Here is a 17,245-nt window from a genome sequence, read left to right on the forward strand (position 1 = left end):
AAATGCTTAGTGGTGGGTCCCACCACTAAGAAAAATCCCACCCATTTGAATTTTCTACCACCACATATATATATATAAACATAATTTACTACAACCATACATTTAAGCACACCACCATATAAAATTATGTACAAAATGAATAAACATGATATGCAATGGACCCAAGATACAACTTCCGTACACAACAATTCCGGTAGCGAGTCCCACTCGGGACCGTCCGGCCGAAAAATTGAAAAATGCTTAAATGATAACCCTTGCATTTCAAAGAGTCCTAAACTCAATGAAATGCCCTAATCAACTATCAGACACAACCGACACACTCCACGGTGTCTAGTACGCAAAACGTGAAATGACGAAAATGCCCCTGAAAAATTAGAAAATTCCCAAAAATGGAAAATAGTTAAAAACAGAAAAATCACAATCTACCCTCCTTAAAGAAGGAGACCCACATCCACACATAATCCCGAGAAAACCTCACAAAACCTCAAGGCCATGAACCCACCAACATTGTTGCCTTTAACGCTGGACGTTACCAGGCAATCATATACTACTACCACTAAAACCCAATGCGGGTACTCATCTCTCATCCTCCTCATAACCTAAAATCAGCTAGATCTTACGCCTGACTCAAGACGGATATCGGCCTACTCTACACAGCTACAAAAGGCTCCCAAGCTCCAAAAGAAAAATTGCCACAAGACCCTGGAACATGACAACATCCCATCTCCACTCATCCTTCAAAGGACACACTAAGCCCAAAACAAGGAATTCTGTCCATCCTTCAATCAATCCCAACTCTAATCTACACATCCCTGACGGACCAAACATTTGCTATCCAAGACGTAGTTACACCACCTCATAATCGTATCAACGACTACAATTCGCACTATACGACAATCATTACACTCAACAACTTCAAGATGATTAAACAATGAGTCTCCCAATGATTACCTAAACATAAATCACCAAATTAATAAAGTGTACCATCCTGTATCCAAGACACAAATCCTCAAAACAAGATATTTAATAATCAAACAGATTGGACACTTGGTCTCACCTAACATATCTCGTTACACGAGACAACTTCCTGAATCCACACCACTACACCGACAAAATGCCCAATACCATACTCTTGCTATTTGTGACAACTTAAAACAATCATTGACCTTTGACCCGACATCGTGTTAAAGAGGGATTGGTTCAGGAGATCGAAATGGTTGGCCAGGCCATTCTCATCCTCAATCCGACCTCGACACAGACATCGTTCCTGTCCTTAGGTCCAAACCTCAAACACAGTCTCACACAGCCCACAAAACAACCATGAATCCACTCATTATCCATACATCGCTATGCGTAACCTCAACGACTATAGGGTCATCAACTAGCTCTAAGGATCTTAATAATTCCTCAATCATACAACTCGTAACAAGCTAAAAATCATATAAAACCAAACGTCACATTCATCAATCAACACAAAAGATTTTTAATTTCCTCATAACACCTGTACCAGGTAAATAACTCATAACATTGTTCTATTCAATTCTTTCTTCCTTAAAACACACAATATGATCATCTCATGCCTGAACCCTTAAAACCAAAATCAATCATCCCCATTATTCCTCAATACAATCTCACATTCATTCCCTAGCTACACAACATTTAAACAATACCAACAACTGTTCTCAAAACACTGCTCAAATCAAACATCAATAAGAACACCTGAGTGCATGTCTCATATCGCATCATCTATTCATCCTCAAGGTATGATTCACGATACATTTCCTAGCAATCATCGCTAGTACCAAACATTGAAAACACAACCCTTATTCGGCAACCCGTGCCTCGCATTCCACCAGTCAAACCACTCTCAGAACAAGCACTATAAAAACCAAAGACTTCACCTCATTCCGTGGAAGTGAGTCGACCTTTTCGACCTGGACCTCTACTGTTGAGTTCCAACAACATAACAAACCACACACAGGTTCGTCCACCCACGGATGTGCATAAATCCTAAATGGAGAACAAGATTTCCAACTAACAACGTCCTTGCCAAGATCAGAACAAACAGAAAAGGGTAACGAACCCCGTTCTCACCAGAAAATGACAACTCCTACCTGAATGCACCTGACACCTTGTCACACTCTGCTCATCAATCATCCCAAACTCACCTAAGATGAAACCAACTCCTTACATATAAGGAAAAGAACCAACTGGACACCCGTACGAAACTATGAACCCAAACCTAGGCGACCTCGCCACAAACGAACCGTCAAACACTATCACACAGAAATCTCGCACACAATACACCGCGACACCCATGCTAACCAAAACCAATCAGGCAAGAGCACTCACGCTCACAGCACACTAACACGAGAAACAAGCACAGCCCTTCGGACACCGCATCCCGTTCTACCTAGAATCAGTCACTCCCAAATAACAACCTCTAAGCCATAAAACGACACTTTATCACCCATTCCATCTCTACCGTCCCAAGTAACACTGTCTCAATCACTGAGCACACAAGACCCATGATCTCAATCACGACAATCCACTAACTCTTCAAAAGAAAAAGATGCTCATATGGTAACACCACTCTCTGGCTCTAAAGACTAAACTGCCCACCATTACCTTGACTGATGCACAACTCCATCTCCTACCTGACAACAAACAACAAATAACTCACAATCTCAAATCCATCCTCGGTTTATACTTGAAACCATTAAGCTCATTAGTAATAAACACCACACCGTAACGCCTCAACCACCATTCTTTCCAAACAACAATTCAAACATATCGTCCCCTCGGACCATCAAGCCACTGCTAAGTGATTTATCCTCAAACATCCTTAAGCTAATACCATCACTACAGAAAAATAAGCATTACTCTCGAAACTCCCCATAACGACCACTTTTTACCACTAGAAAAAAATCTCCAAACAGCAATGCCATGCTGACAAATCCTCAAAACAAAAATGAGCACAAAACCCAAAATACTCAACACCTAACTGTCTCTTTGAGACCACCAATGATGTAATCAATCACTAATGCCTAACTGACTACTTAAACCACTCTTTCTAAGCGATCCATGCATCTAAACAAGAAAACCTCATAACCTAGGTTCAATATCACTGTTTCTCCTCTTCATCGTTCCCTAGAACACCTTTGGCCCCGACAAAAGTCAAATGGGGCTACCTACTAGACCTACAAGATTAACCTCGTCCCAATCATTCTTATCATTAGTCTACCTTTTCGGATCCCCCAACACCAAGCACTATCTCCTCATACTCTATAAGCAGTTGAAATACAACCCCAGTTCACAGCTTTCAAACTCTAGAACACAGTCCATTTGATAATACAGTATCCACCAGTTATCACTTCATCCGTAAACAAACAAGCACCTCAATGACCTCACACAACCTGCCCTACAGTGCAATCCTACCCTACAAGACTAAGACTGACCACTATACCTCACCTTGAAACTCTCTCGACAACCGTGCCAATCTGTAATCCCTTTCATTAACCAAGCTATGTAATCAACTTACTGAGAGTCAATTACTAGCAACATGCCTTGCAATTCTCCAAAATGGGGATCACCTCTCAACAAACCAATCTCTAAAACAGACTCTCACAACCCACGGACCGAATCACATCAAACATTCGATCACCCAATGCTAGCATGACTCCAATCAATGCCTACGTCATCCTAGACCTATAGAGTTTAACAAGTCTGCCAAAATCAACACACCCCCTCGAATCGTACCAGAACACCCGCAATCACACATCTACAACCCATAGACTATACTCATGACTCAAGAAACCCCTATCCGCCTACCACGGCCGGTTCGAAATGAACCTCCGCATTAAATCGTGACCCAAGTCACAAACACTAACTTTCTAACATCATACCTGTCTCCCACGAAACCATTACTTGCACACCTGACCTCCACAGTCACCAAAACCCCTACACCACTGCATGAAACTCACATACAACATAGCCACCATGCTATGAAACATGAACCCGTTCCAAGGTCGTGCTCTAAGCACTGCACAAAATGCACTATGAAAATCAAAATAACTACACACTAAATAGCTCAGCCCACGAGCTAAAAGGCCAAGCCATCCGTTCGATAAGAACTAGCATCTAAACAACCCTGGAGCAACTGTGAAACCCCTCGATTCTAGAGCCACAGGTGATCAAGTCCGAGCACAGATCCGAGGGATACCAAACAATTAAGTATATAAACAAGCATAGAGTACAAGAAGAATTAAGAATAAATAAATAAGAGGAAAAGAAAATAATAATAATAATAATAATAATAATAATAATAATAATCATAATAATCATAACTCCTTAAATGACTTATTAAATAATCCTCCAAATGGCAATATCCAAAATATCTGATATTATTACAATTCGGGAATCCATCACGTGGACCCCTAACCATAATCCAACTAAAACTAAATAATAATAAAATAAATAAATAAAACCAAAACTAAAACATAAGGAAGACTCCTACGTCAAATCGGAAGAGTGAATGGATAGTCTCTGCTCAGCACGAACCACCTCTATGGCTGGATCTGACAAATACCTGAAAAATAATAGTGGGTCAGGCCCACGAACAAGTTCTAATCTACTGCATTCCAAACAGAGACCCGATACACGTATACACCCTAGTCAATCTAACAATAATTATATAGTCCGTATAAATATATATACACTAAAGGAACCTCACTAGACTATAGGGTTGTCTCAACCTGAATAGAAGGCAACATGCAAAACGCACATATAGTGGGCATGAGTACCTAAACCTACCAAGGTACATAACTACACTATATCTACCTACACATCCCTAAAAATATACGCGCCCTAACCACTGATCCTGAGACTCAAGCTCATATCATGACACATAATTATATATATATATATATATATATATATATATATAATCCATCATATCCAACTATAATTAATCCTTTATAAGTCATTCAACTTGTTCCGTTGACCTGACTTGAATATAAGTAGTACTTAACATTTTAGTTAATCAATTCCCTTATACAAAATAGGTAGGAATTAACTGATAAGTTAATCTATCCCTAAAATGCCACCATCCCATACTGGTGCATTTTATCACACAATCCACAATTGATGAAAAATAAATATAATACCACATCAATTAAATCCAGAGATGAGCATAATTCAATCAATCATGTATACGATCATAATATGCTACAATTATATGATTAAATCATATTTACACCACATTAAATTATTAAATTAAATTTAAGCAATTATACTCTCCATTAACAACATGCAACACCAATTAAAACTTCTGATTGTTCAATACCTTAGCATATTAATTATAATCATGCATTCCATAACCTCCATGAATTTATTTTAACAATTTAAAATAATTAAAACAAATCCAAAAAAAAAAACTATTAACATGAACAATAAGAATCCCCAAACCTCCATTTAAAATATATTCTTCTGCGGGTTCTTCTTCAAACCTCCATTGTTGGAGATTCAAAGTTCTGATTCCTCTTTCCAAAATGTCCCAATTCCTAATATACATCATAAGAATATATTTTAAATAATCTAGAACATAAATCATGCATCAATTTATCAAATCATAAAAAAATATATATATAAACCCATTACATACATATTTATGTTGTAATTTCAGACTTTAAACATGTAAAAAGTTTGTTTTAATTCAATTAATTCTCCTAGAATTGATCTAAGTCTGTATAGAACATAAGTAGGAAGAGAAGAAATAGAACTTGCCTTTGGATTTTTTTTAATTTAAAACCCTAAATCTCTTCCTTCCTTTCTTCTCTCTCAAACCCCTCTGTTTTCCTACCTCCCTTAGTGTCTGCGTGAATAGGGTTTTCAACCCTTTCACAAACATACAACTTATATAAATATACTAATATCTTATAATCATTTTCCCTTCTCAACTCTAATTACTTTAAATAAAATACGTAATTTAGTTCAAATAATATTATATTAAATATATATAGAATTAAATACATATATGAATCCACCGACTAATAGTATTTAATTAAATTAAATACTCCTAATAATCATACAATTAAAATAACCATTAAACACTTAATTAATAAAGCATTTACACATACAATTAAAACAACTATTAAACACTTAATTAATAAAGCATTTAAACATACAATTAAAACAACCATTAAACACTTAAATAATATAACTTTTAAACATATAACTTAAAACACTTAATTAATAACAACATTTAAACATATAACTTATAAACCATAAAATTAATATAACAGTTAATTCAAATAAAAATAATATAACAATTAAACATTTAATTAATACAACATTTAAAACATACCATTAATACAACAATTAAACATCTAATTAATAAAACAATTAATTCAAATAAAAACATATTTACAAATGGCCACGAAATCAAAATAATCAAGTAATTCAATTAAAATGCGATAAAATAATTAAATAAATACCGAGACTATCCTTTTAAAATTAGGGGTATTACAGCAACCGAACTCCTCGTCAACTCAGGTCAAAACTCACACAACCATCCCAATGCTCAACCACATACATGCACATAAGTACATAGGTATATATATATACAAAACATACATATATATATATATATATATATATATATATATATACATATATACATAATAACAGGAACATAAACCTTGACACGACCGTGTCCTAACACATAAGTTTAAACAATGGATCCATTAAATTATCATGCGAAATTAAACATCTTGTTCATCGTTATCATCATTTTATATAATACAAACATGCACAACCCGTCCTCAACTATCCGTCACATTACCATGTGCCACCATAACCCATACTCACAGCTTGCCATCTTTTCAAGTATAACATGTTTTATCGTTATTACATAAACATTCTAACCATGTAACACGTATTTTAACATTTAAGCACATAAGCATGTCAACACTTAGCACGTAACCACATAAACTGGTAAATAAGTAAGCAAGTAAGCATGCTTTCAAAACTGTAAACATATAAGCAAATAACAAGTAAACATGCTTCTCAAAACAATAACAGTTTAACATGCAATACTTCGAAATCAATCTAAGTCCCGCTTAGGTCAACCCTACCCGTTGTCCTTAGGTATTCGAACCTAACGCTCTGATACCAAATTTGTAACGACCCAAATCCACTGGATTCGGATCATTAAACGGGTCCCTACCTGACCCAAAATCGTCCGAGGGTAATATGGTCCTTTCACATTAAATTTGTATATTAAAGTCCAATAAGGACAAGATGGTCATTTGTCACAATTCTAATGGTCTGAGACTCAAAGAGCAAAATAGTCATTTACTTGTATCACATAATAAATAAGATAAAGTTCGGGGCAATATAGTCATTCCCATGGTTAAAATATAATTATTGTATTTTACTGGACCTTATAATGTGTAATAATACACTTGAGTAAGTGGTCAATGGCAAAATAGAAAAATAAGTCACAAATGTTTACTACACAAGAACCGGTAGATGTATGGGGAGTCACATGTCAACTGGTTTGGGACGTGTAGAGTGGAAAAGCCCACTGCCAGGATACAAGTCGACGTATGGAAGGCTACACATCGACTGGTTCAAGACTTGTACAGTGAATATGCTCACTGCGAAGATACCGATCGACGTGTGGGAAATTCACGTCGACTAGTTCAGGACATCCGGTCGACGTATGGGATTTTACGTCAACTGGTTTATCCACACTCAATTACTCACTGTCCAAAGAAAATCAAAATACACCAACATTTGATAACCAACCACCCACGTCACTACACTCACGTACATATTTAAATACATTTTAACATCTAATACATTACAACAACAATAATGTTAACATAATTTACAATACGTTACATAAAATACACTAAATAATTTAGTGTAATTAAACATAATTACATTTCTCCAATGGCCATATACAAAATGTATCTAAATATTTCACATGCTGCAAAATAATACATTTTTAGTCAACACTATACAAAATTAAGCCCAAATACAAAAGATAGCAATAAGAGACATTTTCCTACTCCAAGGTAAGGCCGGGGTGGATTGACGTCCGCTACTTCTTTTTCCGAACCTGAAAATGTTAAAATAATAGGGTGAGCTAAACGCTCAGTAGGAAGTGTCTAAGACACACTTCTTATGACCCTGTGAGTCCACGTATAGAATAGGAAATAAGAGAACGGGATCATATTACACCGGGAATGTATACCATAACCACAACATCCGATATAAACACATATACTACCTCAAGTCACAATCATGCAATGTATGCCAATGAAGTGCAATACCATGCTCATGTCGCTCCCCATTTTCCGAAACATTCCCGTTTTAACTTCCAAACCGTTAGTGTAATCCGACCCAAGGCACCTCCAAGGTGTCACGAATGGAGGGTTGACTAACTATCCACAACCACAAGACACCTCCAAGGCATCGCATCCAGTCTAGTTAGCTCAACCTTACTCCCTTCTAAACTACACTGACAACACGAACCGTTAGGCGCCTCCTAAGCGTCCGGTTTTTGCAACACTTTTCAAAAACAATTTTCCCAAAATCTTTTCACTTACTTTTAAAACATTTTTCCCTTTTTCCTTTCCCAATAGATGCATGAATGCCTCATGCTTCTAATTGTTAATCCCGCTATAGAACATCGCACATGCTTGCAAGTTGAATTTCTAAAACAAGTACCTCATGTTTTCATTCAACATTAATTTAGCATATTAATTTTATAAAGAGAAATTTCTATTTCACAAGTGCATGCTATTACACAAATTGACAACTAGCACATAATCTCATATTTCCTATGTACAACACATAAGTAACTTGTAAGAATTCAAGCTAGTTAGGTATATAAGATACAGTTTCCATTACACATAGGCATGCTCATACACATTATATCAACTTTTACATACACACACCTTCCAAACATAATATTTAAACAATTTGCAAGAATTTAAATTAATTAAGCATGCAATTAAAGAATTAACTCACAAGAAGCATAGGAAATCATGTATTAGAACACCCCTACCTCAACAATGAGAAAAGACCCAAATTTCTCAACACCAAGCCCTAATTTCGAAATCCAAGAGTGATGAAATAATGCTTGGCTCCTATCAAATTGAAAATTTCAACAAACTCAACAATTTTGCTTCACAATGTTCTATCAAATTACCAAGGGTGTGAGCTTAATCAAGCCTTGAAAGCTTGAATAGAAGAAGAAAAAGAAAAGAAAAGAAGAAGAAGAGAGGGGCTTCCGGGGAGAGAGGAGAAATAAGACCAAAATTGGTCTCATGGTCATAAAATGCTTAGTGGTGGGTCCCACTATTAAGAAAAATCCCACCCATTTGAATTTTCTACCACCACATATATATGTATAAACATAATTTACTACAACCATACATTTAAGCATACCACCATATAAAATTATGTACAAAATGAATAAACATGATATGCAATGGACCCAAGACATAACTCCCGTACACAACAATTCAGGTAACGAGTCCAACTCGGGACCGTTCGGCCCGAAAAATTGAAAAATGCTGAAATGATAACCCTTACATTTCAAAGAGTCCTGAACTCAATGAAATACCCCAATCAACTCTCGGACACAACCGGCACATTCTACGGTGTCCAGTACGCAAAACGAGAAAAGACGAAAATGCCCCTGAAAAATTAGAAAATTCCCAAAAATGAAAAATAGTTAAAAACAAAAACATCACATATATATTTTAACTCGACAATAACTCTTCATGAAAGAAAAAATGTTTAAAATAAAAAGTGTTTGAATTTAAAATAAACTTTTTTGTAAAAGAAGACACTTGGTAAGTAAAGTATGTAAAACATAAGAGGTGACTGGAATTTATTTTTCGTATTAGAAATCTATCTATCTAAAGGTATAAAAGTGTATTGTCAAGGAATATCAAAACGCGTTGAAATTTGTTATATTGAGAAAATTATTTAAAAAATACAATATATACAAAATAATTTAAATAAAGAATAGATGTATTTTAATTGGATGTTATCTAAAATAGAGATATTCTTTATAGGCATTTGAATTTAAAAGAAACTCTTTATGAAAGCAGGCTACATGGTAAATAGAATATATACATTATTTATTTTATAATAGGAGGTGTTGGAGTTTTTTTTCACTCCGAGGTGTTAGTGTTTTATTTTATTTTATTTTAATTTGTCATTGGCAAGAAGGTGTTAGTAGTTAAGACGGTAACTTTTGAAGTGTTTTATTTTTATAGTTGAAATTCAAATGTGTAAATGTGTATTGGTGAGGAATATAAAAAACGTTGAAGTGCTAAAAGGTGTAACGTTTAGGAATCAAAATGGTGTATAATGTAAATTGAAAACTATGTGTGTGTATATATAATTCAAAAAATATTTATTATTTTAGGATAGAGAATATATTTATTATTTTAGGATAGAGAATGCAGTTAGAAGTTGTCAGTTACAATAGTTTTATTATTATTATTATTATTATTATTTGAAAAGTCAAGTTTCTTGAAAAAACATATATTTAAAGTTGTGTTTCCTTTTTAAACTAAAAAAAAAAAAAATAGTGTATATAAAAAATACAAAATGAATCCCCTTTTATAAGAGTTATAAATATATTAAACTGATTGAACTAAATACCATTTTATTCTAAATGTAACTTTAAAGTGTTTCTTTATTTCTCAGCATTCTTATCGTAAATCTCCACCGAACATACTTCCAAAAATCTCTTCCAAATATAAAGACATTATATAACGGAATCATAAATACTTTGGAAAGAATTAAGCAAAGTAGAGAACGTATATGAAAGAACAACATTTCCTAGAGAATTAAACAAGAAATGAATACAGAATTAGACAGAAAATCAACATGAAAAAATAAACACATTATATATGCAAATAAGATATAAAGAGGCCAAAACACTTTGTTATAACATAATATAAATAGTACAAATAAAATATTATAAAATAATAATAATCCAGTAAAATATCAATTAATAAAAGCATATTAGAATAAGAGAGAGTAAGAAACTTATTTCTGGCCTCTTGGAGAGTCAGGAGACTCAGGACAATTGTCACGTTGAATAACATTTATCAAGTCTTTCATTGACATGTTGCTCATAAATTCAATATATATATATATATATATATATATATATATATATATATAATGATATAGTATATTGGATGGACAAAGGAAGAAATTAAGATTAGAAAAAAAAAAACAAAAAAACAAAGAGGAACATGTAAAACATATATTGTTTTTATTGGACTACTATTCTATTTATAGGATACAACACACCTATTCATGAAATGATACATCCGTTCAACTATAAAAAAAAATTTACCATTAATTTCTTCATAACCATTCATATTTAATTTTTTCCTAGATAACCATTCATATTTCTTTCACAGAGTGAGTCAGTATACAAAGAGTAAATTAGGGAATTGAAATATTTCACATTTTTTTTAATAAAAAAATAAAAATTATAAATAGAGAGGTAATATATTTTAACTGGACAGAAAGTCTTCATGGAAAAAAAAGTGTTTAATACAAATAAGTGTGTGAATTTAAAAGAAACTCTTTTCTAAAAGAAAACAACTCCATAGGCAAAATATATAAAATAGAAAAGGTGTCCAGAGAGAGAGTGTGTGTGTGTTTTTTCCGCTTTACAAACAGGTGCCAATAGTTAAGGTAACTTTTCAAAAAAATTATTTTTCATATTAAAAATCTATCTAAAGGTGTAAATGTGTATTGGCATGAATTATTATTTTTATTAAAAATAAATAAATAGAGAGGTGATATTTTTGAACTGCACGAAAACTCTTTGATCATGAAAAAAAAGGTGTTTAATATGAATAAGTGTGTGAATTTAAAAGAAACTCTTTTCTAAAAGAAAACAACTTGATAATCAAAATATATAAAATAGAATAGTATCTAAAGAGTGTGTGTATTTTTTTTTTTTTTGGCTTTGCAAAGAGGTGGTAGTAGTTAAGTAGGTAACTTTTGAAAATAATAATAAAATAAAAAATTCATATTAAAAATCTAGCTAAATGTGTAAAAGTGTAGAATCAAAAGGTGTATAACAGTGAAAATTAGAAATCTGAAAAAAACAATGTAAATTGAAAACTTGAAAAGTCATGTAATAATATTTTTTAACTAATTAGTTAAGTGTTTTAAAATGTATATATAGACTTTTTGATTGGGTGAGTTAAAATAGAAAGAGGATTTTTTGTAGCCCTTATTTTACTTTATTTTTCTTTATATCAGTAACTTAAACAAAATGCAATTATCTCCAAAAACAAAATGTATGTTATACTTAATATTTTTAGTTTAATCTATATGTGTAAAAGTGTATTGGTAAATAATATAAAAAAGATTGAAATTCTACACGATGCAACTTTTAGAAATTAAAAGGTGTATAACGTAAATTGCAAAGTTGAAAAGTCACATCAGAATATTTTTTACATTAAATTAAGTGTTTTAAAATGTGTATAAATATTATAAATTGAATACACTTTTATAGGATATATAGATATATGTTTTGTGTTTAATAAAAGTTTAAGTCGAATCCATGTGGTGTGTGTAAAATAACTTGTCATAAATTACAATATTTTTGTTATGTTTTAATATATTTTTTCTTCTTAAATATTTACAATAACCAAACATCAAAAATTTTAAAAATATTTTACATTCAAACAAACGGAGCCTTTCCTTATTTTTTCCGTTTATTTGTAACCTATTGTGCCCGTATATATTCGGGTTCGAGTCGATGGATCAAAACTCAAATTTTGTTTGGTCCGAACTTGGATTAGGAGGTCATAAAGAGCGAGAGCGGGAGCGGAAGCACCAGAGCGGCATATTCCAAAACATCCTAGAGCGGAAGGGCCACGTACATTATAAACTTATAAAATATTCATTTATAATAGTAAATATATGTTTTAAATAAATATCATTAAAATAAAAAGACAGAATAGTGAATAAAATATGATTCCATTAGAATTAATATAACCTACTTTATAAAAATGCATAAATTAATCAAACATAACAATAAAACAAATTGCTTTATAAAAACGAAAACATAACAGTGAATAGGGCATAACAGACAAAAAATAAAATAAAATAAAAAATTTACTTCCAAACATTACTTCATAACAGCAAAAAAAAAAATTAATAATGAATTTAATTCATTTTTATACATTTAATCTGTTTTAAGCTCTCAAGATGACAATCATTGTCTTTGAAATAGCAATGTTCAAAAGCAAAAGGAAAAAGACAATAATACTTCAGTTTGCAAATTCTACTACTAAACTTTAAAAACAAACATAAAATATCCAAACTTCCAAACCCAAAAGCAAAATAAGACTACAAAGACAAAAAGTTACTGACTATTTTGCTGCAATCTAGTTGATCCATCGCCTCTTGCCTCGGGGAAATTTCCTCTTTCCACTCTGCGACTTGTTTGAGACATGTTAACCCCTTGAGTGGATGGCAAAGAAGTACTACATGTTGCATTATCTAGAGAAGAACTTGAAGCCTCAATCTCATGAGCATAAAGTGTAGCCTGCTCTCTTTTATCCGTACTTTCTAAATCATTATCCAATTCATCTTCATAAGCAAAATCATCCATAATATAAAAAGTTATTCCTTCCTTTATTTCTTTACTAATAAATATTGAAGATAAGTACTATTAAATTTAAACTCAAAGGACAGAGTTTACTTAATTAAATTAAATTGGTTACTTTTTGATCTAATTAATCTTAGTTGGTCTGTGTAAGTTGGGGGTAAAACTAAAATTTCTCAGGATTCACATTTAATCCGTGAATTTATTTTTCAAAATCGTCGAATTCTTGAACATAATACACGATTTTTCCTTACACAATTCGTCGAATTGAATATTAAAAACAGAATTCTTAAATTGAATTCGCAAATTCAAAAACATAAGAGCGTGAATTTTGGCGAATTTACACTTAAAACACCAATTCGCGCGCGGAGCGATGAAGCGCCAATGATTTGAGCGAATTATGTAACTTAGATTAGGAGGGTAAAGGGATCAAAATTCCATATTATTGTGTGATTAGATATTTTTTTTGTGACTGTAATGTGATTTGCTTTTCATTGTGCCCCACGCGCACAACCGTGTGTCTGTGAGGCGTATGCATGAGTGTCTGTGAGGAGCCAATTATCCAATGCGCAAGCTCAGAAGTAGTTCTTACCCTGAAAGGATTTAAATTACTTCTCATGTTCTAGATAGTAGAGTGATTTATAGACCTAGCTAATGGCTGATCTAAAAATTTCAACACCAACAACAAAAACAAAGAATAAGAATTCACCTCACCAACTGCATTGTCAAACATTAACTCTGCTATAGATGCAATTGATAAGCAGCAAAATAACAAAGTTGAATATAAAACTTTGTAGCATCCCAGAGCATCTAAAACTTCTTGAACCATCTCAAAATTCTCCAATCGCATACACCTTATACCAATTCAAATTGCCTACATTGACCCATCCAGAAATTTCAAACTTATGCACAAGCAAGCCACATCACAAAAGTACAAGTTTTAATGTCTGAAGTTTACAAAAAACTGAGATAGAATGCGGAGGTGTAAAGGTTACAGAAGAGATGCAGATTCCTGTTCAATCTTTGCCTGCAAAAACATATGATAATCAACACACAAATAAATAAAGAAATTAAGGAATAAAAAATTTAAACTAATACAGAAATTAAGTAATAAAAGGCTTTAACAATATATATACCACTGGTTCGCGGTACTTCAGGTACAGAAACAGCTGGACAGCTCCACACAAAAGACCTGCACCAGTCCCCAGAACCAAAAAGAGTTCGAATTTCACCAGAGCGTAAGCCAGCCAAAAGATCCCATTCAGTAGACTTAACAAGGTAATATGGATAGGCATGTACTGTGTGCTCCTAGTTTCAATCACCTCCTTCTGTTTAAATACAGAGCTAACATTAACATAACGTTTGAATGAAAAACCAAACACTAATATTTTACAAGAACTGAGAGAACTTACAACAATCGACAGAGGGGAACCATACATCCCTATACTCGATAGGGTAGAACATAATCCAACAAATACCTCTCTCTTCTTATTCTTGGGCCACACAAGGGTTATGATACCAAATATTGCCAACAGAGCAACACACCCACCAACATAAGCAATCACTGTTGTCTGTATGTCTCATGTATATTAGTAAATTTACTAAATACTCACCCTAAGAACATTTATATAAGGTTGGTAAATTTAACAGACATTACCCTTTGGTTAACCCTTTCGCCATTGGCGTACAACCAGTATAAGTAGACATAGACAAGCTCGACTACGAGGCCAATGCAGCTAATACACAGCAGAGCAATGTTATGGCTGGGATCACTCACTCGGGCATAAATGATCCAACATGAGCAGTTTAGAGCTGTTGCGACGTAGGGAACACAGCTAAACTGCTCAACATCTTTGTTATTGCAAATCCTCCGGAATGTTATCCTGCAAAAGCAGCATTTAAACACCCAACAAATAGACTATTTAAACAACATCATCAATAATTAATAGTTGTAAGGGGTCTGGTCCGTATTATTAGTATATTTTAACAACCTAACAAAACAGTTACATAATTAATATACGTAAATATGCAATATATATATGAGTAAGGAGAATTTTACATAGGTGACGCATACAGGAACAGCGAAATGATACTCCCTGCAAGGCAACAATATTCACATGCATCATTAGAAATAGATTCAAATTACACAACATTAATAAAGTAATAGCTAGATTACAAGATAATTTGTGTACCTTGTACTAAAGTGCATCAGAAGGGTGGGTTTGTAAACACAAAATCTATGTACATTAACAACACCATTATGCTAAAGTACCCTAACCCATCACTCTCTGTGGATTGATTTCCTTACAGCCAAGAAAAAACTCAAGTCACATGAAAGCACCTTATACAAATCTTTAATTGTCAAATCCTAACCAACCAACCACACAGATGCCTCACCTCATCCACCACCCCTTCATTACATCCCAAGCCTCTAACACCATCAGCAAATCCAATCCCAAGCCCACTTACTATAAATAGTCTCTGCTGAAAGCAAAATGTACAACAGGCAAGCCCCAATCAATGGCAAAGACCCAAAAGAGGACTAAAAAAACCCACAACCTATAATCCAACCATCTTCAGCACTGCAGGGGTTTAAGTAGAGTTCAGTCTTGTTACTCTATCCAGTATCCAATTTCCTCTTTTATGACATGAGGCTCTCCTGCCCATCCTCATTACAATGTGATTTGGGGGATTTGAGTATAAAAACAAGCAATTAGATTAATTAATACTATTATTATGGGGACGTATTGCCTACTACTTATTAGCTACTAGCTGGGCCAACCATACCAGCACGGCAAGGAAATTCAGTTTCGTTTTAGTAGGTTTAAGCCAGTGTGTGAAATAAGGTGCACTTCCTCGATTCATATTATATATTGTCACTTGCCTCATTTCCCTAATTTCAAGTGAAGTAGAATTCTATCAAAGGCGAGCTGGCAACCATTGATAACCATTACTAACATACCATTGGAATCGCTCTTCTTTACTGAACAAAACTACAGATTCTATTTGGAACAGAGATTCTTGCACTGAACTCACCGGTGGGCTAACAGTTCGATCTAGATAAGCAAAAATACAAACATTTCGCTAATTAATAGTGAAACTAAAGGGTTGCAGTCACTCCTCCCAATTTCAACCCTACCCAGTCTCAATGTGTTCCCACAGTTGAAGAAGTGTAATTCAGATTCACACTCTCCGTGAGCCAGAACTGCCGGACAAGCAAGCTTCGGCGATTGATCGGCCAAAAGTGAAAGATATTGGTCGATCATGGATTGAAACGAGATGGAGATGAGAGAAACACGATGAGACAGCAAGCTAACAACATATTTCTTCATAATATAAACAACACATATATAACTTACAAATACCAACACAATCCCAACATTAATTTGTTTCTTGAACTTTCTCGGGAAACAAACAAAGCTAACACCGAAATTTCTCGGCAAACAAACAACAATGACAGATTATATCAAGAAATTGTAACGATTACTCACCTGCAATCCCAAGAATATCGCGTGCATTCATCGCTTCCAAGGAGAGAGCAGTGTTCGGGATCCTAACCTTCCAAAGAGAGAG

At 33.7% G+C, this 17,245-nt stretch overlaps 1 protein-coding gene across 1 annotated transcript; it reads right to left on the reverse strand.

Annotated features, from left to right (window-relative positions):
* Positions 1–14,323: 14,323 nt before the first annotated feature.
* LOC132267579 (bidirectional sugar transporter SWEET6b-like) lies at positions 14,324–17,194 on the reverse strand. The gene is made up of 8 exons (XM_059768719.1): positions 17,164–17,194; positions 15,747–15,768; positions 15,330–15,555; positions 15,151–15,243; positions 14,809–15,000; positions 14,668–14,699; positions 14,382–14,526; positions 14,324–14,335 (listed from the first exon to the last, which is right to left on the reverse strand). Exons 1-8 carry the CDS (start codon positions 17,192–17,194, stop codon positions 14,324–14,326), a joined length of 753 nt encoding a protein of 250 aa, XP_059624702.1.
* Positions 17,195–17,245: the final 51 nt, after the last annotated feature.

This window comes from Cornus florida, unplaced genomic scaffold (genome assembly GCF_030987335.1).
Source record: "Cornus florida cultivar Cherokee Brave unplaced genomic scaffold, ASM3098733v1 CherokeeBrave_3.0.0_Hap2_Chr07, whole genome shotgun sequence".
Classification (NCBI taxonomy): Eukaryota; Viridiplantae; Streptophyta; class Magnoliopsida; order Cornales; family Cornaceae; genus Cornus; species Cornus florida.

What these genes read in the sequence shown, in the direction of transcription:
- LOC132267579 (XM_059768719.1), bottom strand. Translation starts at nt 17,194, where the DNA reads ATGAATGCACGCGATATTCTTGGGATTGCAG. An exon ending in GCGAAAGGGTTAACCAAAGG is followed by an intron (nt 15,244 to 15,329) that starts GTAATGTCTGTT and finishes TGAGACATACAG; the next exon opens with ACAACAGTGATTGCTTATGT. An exon ending in CAGGAATCTGCATCTCTTCT is followed by an intron (nt 14,527 to 14,667) that starts GTAACCTTTACA and finishes AATTGGTATAAG; the next exon opens with GTGTATGCGATTGGAGAATT.